Source organism: Micropterus dolomieu, linkage group LG03 (assembly GCF_021292245.1).
Source record: "Micropterus dolomieu isolate WLL.071019.BEF.003 ecotype Adirondacks linkage group LG03, ASM2129224v1, whole genome shotgun sequence".
Lineage (NCBI taxonomy): Eukaryota > Metazoa > Chordata > Actinopteri > Centrarchiformes > Centrarchidae > Micropterus > Micropterus dolomieu.
The window spans coordinates 1,577,037-1,586,557 of record NC_060152.1 but is presented as its reverse complement, the minus strand read 5'-3'; the positions used below and the strand labels follow the sequence as shown (position 1 = coordinate 1,586,557).

At 43.7% G+C, this 9,521-nt stretch overlaps 1 protein-coding gene across 1 annotated transcript in view; it reads left to right on the top strand.

Moving 5' to 3' along the window:
- Window positions 1–2,922: 2,922 nt before the first annotated feature.
- LOC123968854 (zinc transporter ZIP1-like) overlaps window positions 2,923–9,521 on the top strand; it is an 11,979-nt gene continuing 5,380 nt past the window's right edge. The window contains exons 1-3 of the mRNA XM_046045848.1: window positions 2,923–3,055; window positions 6,104–6,396; window positions 6,522–6,652. Of these exons, the coding sequence (XP_045901804.1) occupies window positions 6,198–6,396; window positions 6,522–6,652 (330 nt within the window). The 5' untranslated portion in view covers window positions 2,923–3,055; window positions 6,104–6,197. The remainder of the gene's footprint in view (window positions 3,056–6,103; window positions 6,397–6,521; window positions 6,653–9,521) is intronic.

Below are 9,521 nucleotides of genomic sequence, written 5' to 3'. Positions count from 1 at the left end.
ATGAACAGGCAGAATGAGTTTTAAAAAAGTAAAGTAAAAGAAAACCTTTTTCGTGGAACTGAAGAAAGTCAAACCGTCCATCAACCTCGTCCAACTTCACATACTTCTGCTGTTGTTTGTACTTCACCTGGACTAGCATTTTTCCTGAGCAATGCAATAAAGTTTGACGAAGTAATATTTAAAGTAGGAACAGTAGAAGTCCAGATCACACACACAGACTAGAAAGAGCGCAGATACATTCTTTTTTTTATCTTCTGATCTGCAGGTCACTGTTTGTGCGCGCTTGTTGTGTGTGTGTGTGTGTGTATTTGCGCGCGCGAGAGAGTGTGGGCGCCGACAGCAGGCCGACACAGAGTGGGCAGAGGCTGCAGCCTGATAACGTTAACACTACGGTATTTTGCCCCGTGCCTGTAAAAAGCGCGTTTCAGTGCCCATCCCTAAGTAACACATGAAAATACCATTTAACCGTCAGCACTAGTAAACAACATAAATTGTTGTTTTTCATGACTTTGAGCCGTTAATTGTTGTTAATTCGCTGATAAAGCGGGAGAAGGTTTTAGTACTTAACAGTTAACGTTAGCTAGCTAACGTTACTTACTAGCTAACGTTAGCTAGCTGTTTGGCCGTGCTAATTAACGTCACCTGGACAATTTTACTGTTCCGTCTTGGCAACAAACAACGTTTTATAAAGCATATATTGTCTGTAGATGTCACAGTTCACAACATCAATTTACAATTGTTGTAGTTAGTCTGATTTAATTGGACTTACCTTGAAGAGCTTCGTGAAGGAGGAAAATGTGCTGTTTCTAACCGAAAAAGTGATATATGTATCTCCTTCGTCTTCATTGGGGCGGCTGTGGCTCAGGAGGTAGAGCGGGTTGGCCGTTAATCGGAAGGTTGAGCCAATCCCTGGCTCCCCCTGGTTGCGTGTCGAAGTGTCCTTGGGCAAGATACTGAACCCCGATTTGCCCCTGGCGGCTATTCCGCCAGTGTATGAGTGAGTGTGAATGTTAGTTTCTGTTTGAGCACTTAGGCTCAGTGTATGAATGTGTGCGACTGGTGAATGCAGATGTAGTGTAAAAGCGCTTTGAGTGGTCGAAAAGACTAGAAAGGCGCTATACAAGTACGGAGCATTTACATTTACATTTTAAATCTTGAAATGCGTGGCTTTCGTGGGCGGAGCTTAATTACATCTCTGCAGAGTTGGGCTGACACCAGGGAGGGTTGGCTAACACTGAGGAAATCAACACTGTAAAAGAACCCCAATATTAAACATCATTTAATTCCGAATTTGTTAAAATTACACTTTGGGAGTTAAAATCAACTCGGAAATGTTTAACCCTGAAATTTTAACACTCCAGTTTTTGCTGTGTACTTACTACCATATCATTGCACTAAAATGTATTTCCTCATGCAACAAACTGAGAACCATTGTTTTTTGTATAAAGTAAAATGATCAACTTCAAAATAAAAGTCTCTTCTTAGATGTCTTAGTGTGTTACATAATGTGTTACATTACAAAGTTACTTAATTATCACATTATTATCATTAATATTGTTATTTTAATAATTGTTCCTTTGAAAAATTCTACTGCTTGTCAAAAAGCAAGACATATTTTCAATGTAACATAGGCCTATAATGTGTTTGTTGTTTTTATTCCTCTTTCTTTAGTTTTTATAATTTCATTTCATTGTTTATTAATTATATCTTTTTTATTGTTTATGTGTGAGATTGTGTTCTGGCAATATTGCAACCTAAACAACCTAATTCTAATTCACATTCATGTCAACAGCCCTGAGAGAAAGAGAGAGAGAGAAATCTCTCATCTCATCCCATGGAAACAAGTTTCTGCCACTACATCTCAAAGCTTCCTCCTCACTCGAGGGAAGAGCTGTCCAGGCTGGACCCTGATCCTTTTCTGTTTATTGATGTGACCAGTGTTACAATAACTATCACAATAGAAAGTAAACTCAATTGCGCGTGTTTTTATTCTCCAGCAGCAAGTCGCAGACATCATCCCAAGGATCGGTACGTGATGTCACCGGCTGCACATACAGGTCCGTTTGTGGCGGTGGCGTCACTCACTGATCCTTCAGAAATGCTTGGGAAAATGTAGCGTATGTGGACGCTACCGCGCTACTCGGTCAATGAAAGAGCTTCACTACTGAAAAGCTATTTGATTCAGAAAACAGTGATGCTACCACCAAGCTACTGAGAAATGTTGTTAAACTAATAACAGCCATACTTGAAGAAATGACACTGCCCAACACTGAGTAGGCCTATTTGCCTCTGAGATGTAGATATTATAAAGTAGCATTCAATGAAAACACTCAAGTAAAGTAGCCACTAATAGGCCTACGTACTAATTTTTATAGTACTTGAGAATGCAAGTATGTTGCACCACTTTTTGAAGGTTGTTTTTGTTCATTGTATTTCCATCTCTGGCAGCCAATGAAGTCAAAACATCAAAAGACAGAAAGAAAAGAATTCAGTCCTTCACTGGAGACTGATGTTTTTCATTTTGATCTCTGACTTTTGTGATTAATAGCCTAAGTGATGAAAGTGACAGGACTGTTCCAGGATCTGTGCTCAGCTGGATGGATCCTCCTCTCAGCTGCAGCTGTGTGAAGTCAGTCAGAGCCAAACACAACAAGACCGGAATCAAAAGATTTTGACATCAAAATAAAAGCATGGGCTCTCGTTCTTATTTAAAGGAAATTAGCAGTGTCCCAACGTCTCAATGCCTCCGCCCCCATCACAGGTTGAGTATCAAATAAAACAAAATGAAAATACAGAAACTAAAAGCACAATTAAAGTTTGTGTTAGCAATCAAAGACAGCTCAAAACCAGCTTTTATTTCGAAAACCGGAAGTATTTCACTGTTGTACTTGACAGCAGCTACATCATGAAGCGGGATCAGCTGATGGGAACTGACTCACCAATTCCCGGACAACATGAAACAACATCGAGCTGAGAAAAAGCACCAAACTGGACTTGTTTAAACTCTTAAGTTCTGTTGAGGGGGGTCAGTCTGAGCTGCCGGATCCGGATTCAGGTATGGATCGAGATTTATTACCGAGCTGAGAAAAAAAATGTGAGAAGTTTCATCAAAGTTTCCGCAACGTGAATCACTTGCCGTGTTTCTTTCCTCTGGGTTATGATCTCCTTTAGAGACGTTTTACTGTTTATTTTAGTTTTCGCGTTATTGCAGCCTGAGGAAGAAGTTTTAATTCACACAGTTTGATCCATTCAAAGGTTAAAAATAAAGACATAAAACATTAATTAAATAAACAATTTATCAGCTCCCTCGAAGCTAAAATTAATAAACACAACATGTTTTATCTCCGTATGTAAACACACATAGTGTGTGTGCTGTGCATGTTTATTAACCCCTCACAAGTGCCTTAATCGCGTTTCCACGGAGACAAAATAGGCACATGGGATCATGAAAGATGATATCTGACATGTATGTCAGCTTCAGTTCAGATTAAACGTTTACAATGAAAACCTTTTAACGAGTTTGAGTCAAAATCATGTTGAGGTTTGAACTACCAAATAGCAACGTTTAAGTAGTTAAGGTCAAATTAAATTTCAAATAGCCTAATAGTAATAATAATGTGATAAAATAGGACTAGTGTACATGATATGCTAATGAGTACTTTTACTCTTGATACTTACAATAGGGGAGACCGGGTATGGTTCATAGACTGTATATAAAAAGGTATGGTTGTAACATGGGAAGAGTTGTAACACCAATTAGGAGTTACACCAACACCAATTGGCTGACAGGGGTGGGTTGGGTTGTAACACACAAAAAGTGTTACAACCATCCACTGTACATACAACTAGGGACTTTCTTGATTTTAATATTTTGCCCTTTGCAGCCTGCACTCCAGGGTTACCAGCATACGTTTGTCAGCAGTGTGACCAGTACTCTCGATTCACATGTTGTTCACATGTTGGCGTGGAGAGGGCAGAGAACCGTAAGGGCAGCTTGTGAGAAACTCTGGTGCACAATAAAAAGTCCCAGTACGCCAAAGAGTAAAATATACAAGTGTTGGTATTGCGTACTGGTGAGTACTGGCCAACTTCAAGCACTGACTGTGACTCTGATTAAGAATATACACACATTAACACACACAGACACACACCTCTTTATAGTTAGACCTAAGGATGTACAGAGATGTTCTTTAATTAATTACATTGTTGTAGTATTTATTAAGTAAACTGTTAAGTAAGTTTATTCTATAGGCTAAATAAATTTACATAAACATACATGTGCGTAAGTCATCAGACCAAGTCTGTTACAGTGAGAGAGGAACATTGTTCTTTTATATCACTACCTTTTTTTGTAGCATGTCATTTGGTGTGGCATCTATTTTTGCTTCTTTTGTCTTATTTTTACAACCTACCCCAGTATTGGGAACACAATGCATTTGACCTCAACTCCCGAGGTCTGTGATATTCTTATAGAGGATTGAACTGGTGCCATTTGTAATAAACAAATGTGGGTACTTTGTACAAATGTTTGAGAACTCTACTTTAACCTAAGGAAAATATATAAATATTTCTTCCTTCATTGATGTGGTTTGACATTTAACACATACTTCATGTGTAGAAGTGTAAAATCTTAATAATGGGATGTTTCTCCATTTATGTCATGACTTGGACTGATGTGTTAAGTGGTGAAGTAGTGAGGTGGTAGACATATTTTATTGATGCATCAGTACAAGCAAACGTCTAAACATAATGATCTCCATAAAGATTTAAAGCAGAGCAGTTTGGGTTTTATTTATGTCATGGACGGTTTGCTTATTATGTCCTTTTTAGTTTCTGCATCTTGTTAGATCTTGTAATATGTTGATGTGTAGGCCTCTCTATGTGCAAAGGCTACTATGTGTAAAGGAACTAATCATGAAGGTAAGTTACAAGAGGTACAAAGATAGTACATTTTCAGTATTTTCACATGCATCATTAGTACATATTACATTTATATCCAGGTTGATTATGCAGCAGCTGATTACGACCCATATTTAGGTTGTTAGTTAGGCCGTGACCTCTAGTGGCAGAAGAAGTCAGGTGACGTAGTATAAAGAGTGACAAAGTCCGTGTAAGGAGGTGGTGGTGGGTGGATGAGTCAAGTAAACACAGGACTTTCACTCAAGTTTGAGGTTTGAGAACACAAGAGAACAAAAACATGTTGGAGTCGGAGCTGATCGATGTTGAGCAGCAGTTACTTTTAGTGAAATAACTAAAACACAGACATGAGAAAAGGCGTTTGAGGAAATGGTATGTACGACCCTGGAACCAGTGTAAGCAGAAGAAGAAGGACATGCTGGAAATGCGTAGGAGGAAATGCGATGCTACCAAGCCGACCGTAACAGTTCCTGCGGTCTGTGTCGCAGCGACTTGTAGCTACATTTTTGGGAAGGAGTGCTTCAGGCTAGGGCGTAGATTTGGCGCAGAAGTATAAATTGGCCTTTAATGTATTTATTTTAACCTAAATCAGGATATTTTCCTAAACCTAACCAAACTACAACCATTTCACAACGTTTACAACATTTCACAACATTTACCAATAACGTTAAGTCACAAAGTTTCGGTGTATCTGTCGCTGCACTGGTACTTGGCAGGACGTGTTGCATAAGTAAGGTTAAGGTCCTGCAAAATGTTACTGAAGAGTGCTTAAGAGCTGGAATTTATGACTTGTAGCTCAAAACTACATTTGTAGCCAGAGGTTGATGAGAGTCTTTAGTTTTAGAGAAACACTGTTATGAACTGAACGACTGGGAAGTTTGACCACTTAGCATTGGGGTTAGTACTGGTAATGGAAAGCGGCTTGTTGCAGCAGATCAAAATATCAACAAAGTAACTCTGGGAACCATGAATGTTTGTACCAAAGTCCATGATAATCCATCCAGTTGTTGTTGAGATGTTTCACTTTGGACTAAAGCGGTGGCCCAAGCTTCCATCAAAGAGGTCGAGGTCAGAGGTCACAGTATCCAGAAAGTAGAAGGAATAAAGATCTGTTGCCGTGGAAGACAGAAAGAGTCTGCAGGTCAGAGTGGATTTAACTGCACTGTATTTCTGATCTGTTTGACAGAGTCGTCTCCTGTGTGAATTCATGGCGAGTGTTTGAGAGCTCCTCCTCCTCGCTGCCTGACTCCAAAGTGAGCTGAAGGTAAACCAGACTAAAGATGTTTGTGGGGGCGGTCTCCTCCTCTGCCCTCCTGTCTCCTGGGAGGGAAACGGCAGCGCTGCAGATCAATCCGGCCAACGTTCCCACCCTGGAGATCAAACTGGGAGCGCTGGTGGTCCTGCTATCCATCACGCTGCTGTTTGGATTCGCCCCACTCTGCATCGTCCGGGGGGCGGGGCGCTGCAATGTGGATCCAGGTAAGGATCTGGATGTTCAGCTTTATTTGTGCCTCTGATCCACACTTGTAGATGTTGTCCTCCGGTCTGCACAGTGAGTCTGAAGTAATGTAGTGGTGGGTTGATGCCAGATTTTGGTCTTGCAGATTTGCGGCGCAGACTGCTGAGTTTGATCAGCTGTTTTGCTGGTGGAGTTTTCTTGGCTACCTGTCTGCTGGACCTGCTGCCAGACTACCTGCAGGGCATCAACGAGGCCTTCAGCAACACAGGAATCACAGTAAGATCAGACTTTTGGCTATTAGTCTTCTTAATACACATACAGCATCATAAACATGTGGGCTCACTCAGTCACATGTCAAACTGACATAAACTGACACAGTGCAGAGCTGACGGAAAGAATTACAGTGTCTGCAGGAAAGGAAATAAAACTTAAACTCAAATTTAATAGAAAACTAATTTTCACAGGACAAGCGGGCACTTTTCACATTTTATCTACCATAGGGGTATCCAAGAGGGCACTTTATCATGTTTTATCAACCACAGGGGCGTCCAAGAGGGCACCTTATCATGTTTATCTACCATAGGGGTGTCCCAGAGGGCACTGTATCATGTTCCCCTTCAAGGGAACTCGAACTGCGTCGGTGACGACACTATGGGAACGCCTCTGGGCGTGGCAGGGCTGAACTATGAATGAAACTACTCCAATCCTATTGGTGTTACTAGAATGGTAGTGTGTGACGGCGTAACCGGAGGGGGTATATAAGCACGCCGGCACATAGGACACATTAGCTTCTTTCTATTCAGCAGGCACTCTGGCTATGTTTGGAAGCTCCATCATCCTACCTGACGTCGAGACGAAGCAGCAGATCATGTCGAAGCGATTCCGACAGTGTGTCTTTCCATGTGAGCGTTTCTTCATGGAGGGTGATACCCATGGGATGTGTGTCTCATGCCTGGGAATGTCGCATGCTCAAGGGGCTCTTGAGGGGGCTGCCTGCGACCATTTCGAGGCCCTGCCCCTGTGGGTGCTGAGGTCTCGAGTGGCTCTTTTCCTAGAGGATGGTTGGATGCGCTCCCCCCGTGGCACAGGCCTCTCGGTCGCTGAGGCGTCGCGGCGGCTCCGATCCTGGGGATCACAACGCAAGATCGCTGAGGGTGCCGGAACGGCTGAGCCCTTTTTCCGGTCCTAGTCCGCGGAATCCTCCTCCCCTCGTCCCCGATCGGGAGCCCGTTTCTCGGTTTCTCCCACTCGAGGGGTGAGTCCAGAGAGGCTGACACAATCTGGCTCTGAGGAGCTAGATGTGCTTAGCTAGGAGAATGACTTCGGGGAAACGGAACGTCATCAGCCCTCGCCAGGATACGAGGAGTTGTTGGAAGTGGTGATGCGGGCTGTGGCCAAACTGCACATTGATTGGCCACAGGCGGTGCAGCAGCCATCGGTGGGCAGCAAACTAGACGAGCCGTTTCTGCAACACCGAGCGCCACCCCCGCGTCGGCCCCTACCATTTTTTCCTCCCAACCTCGCCTCATCCCTCCGGACGCCGGCGCTCCCCACCAAGCCGTGTCGGATGACGTCCGGTTTGGTGGGCAAGGCCTACATGGCAGCGGGTCGAGCTGGTGCCAGCCTGCACACGATGGCTGTCTTGCAGGCATACCAGGCCGATCTCCTTCGGGACTGTGTCGTAGGGGGAGGTCCCTCTGAGGAGGACCTGATGGAGCTCCGTAGAGCGACGGACTTGGCTCTCCGGGTGACCAAGGAAACGGCCCGTTCCATCGGCCGATCCATGGCGGCTTTGGTGGCTACGGAGCGCCATCTGTGGCTCAACCTTTTGGGCATCCAGGGGAAGGAGAGGGCTTTTCTCCTGGATGCGCCCCTCTCGCCTTCTGGCCTGTTTGGCGAAGCAGTGGATGCTGTCGTCAACAGGTTCCAGCACGCCAGAACTCAGGGAGAGGCGTTTGAGCGATATCTCCCCCGCTGGTCAGACTCCAGGACTGCGACAGCTCAGGAAAGGCGAACGCAGCCTTCATCCAGCACCTACCGCCACAGCCAGAAGCAGAGCGTCAGATCTACCATTGGGGCGTCCAAGAGGGCACTGTATCATGTTTATCTACCATTGGGGCGTCAAAGAGGGCACTGTATCATGTTTATCTACCACTGGGGCGTCCAAGAGGGCACCTTATCATGTTTATCTACCATTGGGGCATCAAAGAGGGCACCTTATCATGTTTATCTACCATAGAGGCATCCAAGAGGGCACCTTATCATGTTTATCTACCATTGGGGCGTCCAAGAGGGCACCTTATCATGTTTATCTACCATTGGGGCGTCCAAGAGGGCACCTTATCATGTTTATCTACCATAGAGGCGTCCAAGAGGGCACCTTATCATGTTTATCTACCATAGAGGCGTCCAAGAGGGCACCTTATCATGTTTATCTACCATAGAGGCGTCCAAGAGGGCACCTTATCATGTTTATCTACCATTGGGGCATCAAAGAGGGCACCTTATCATGTTTATCTACCATTGGGGCGTCCAAGAGGGCACCTTATCATGTTTATCTACCATTGGGGCGTCCAAGAGGGCCAACACAGTCTCACTCCCTACTCGTCAAATGTCTGACGCATGGTCAAGGCCCTTTGTCGTCGCTTTTTAAAGACTTGGGTAGCCCTTTTGCATCAATTATTGACGTTTAGGGATCCACAGTCAAGTTAGCAACGCTTAGCAACAATAAATATGCAATATCCGGTTACACTTTCAAGATATAACGCAACGTTTCTATACATTGCCATGTTGAAACGCGCATAATTAAAGTCGTGAAACGTTGCAGTTTCGTTACGTTTAGGCACAGAAAGTACTTGGTTGGGTTTAGGCAACAAAACTACTTGGTTAAGGTTAGGAAAAGATCATGGTTTGGGTTAAAATAGCTATGTATGTCAATTAAGACTTAAGTTAACTAACGTTAATGTCAATTTACCTCACTCGCCTAAATAAAAACATTTAATGTTTTGTTTCGCACGGGACACAAACCCTGTTCTCCTGTTTCAAGGTCCGGGTTCTGGCCCTCTATCCACCCCAATCACCTCCTTACTTCGTCTTTTCTCTTAAATATCATACTTGCCTTTACCATCAAAAACTGACACAACAG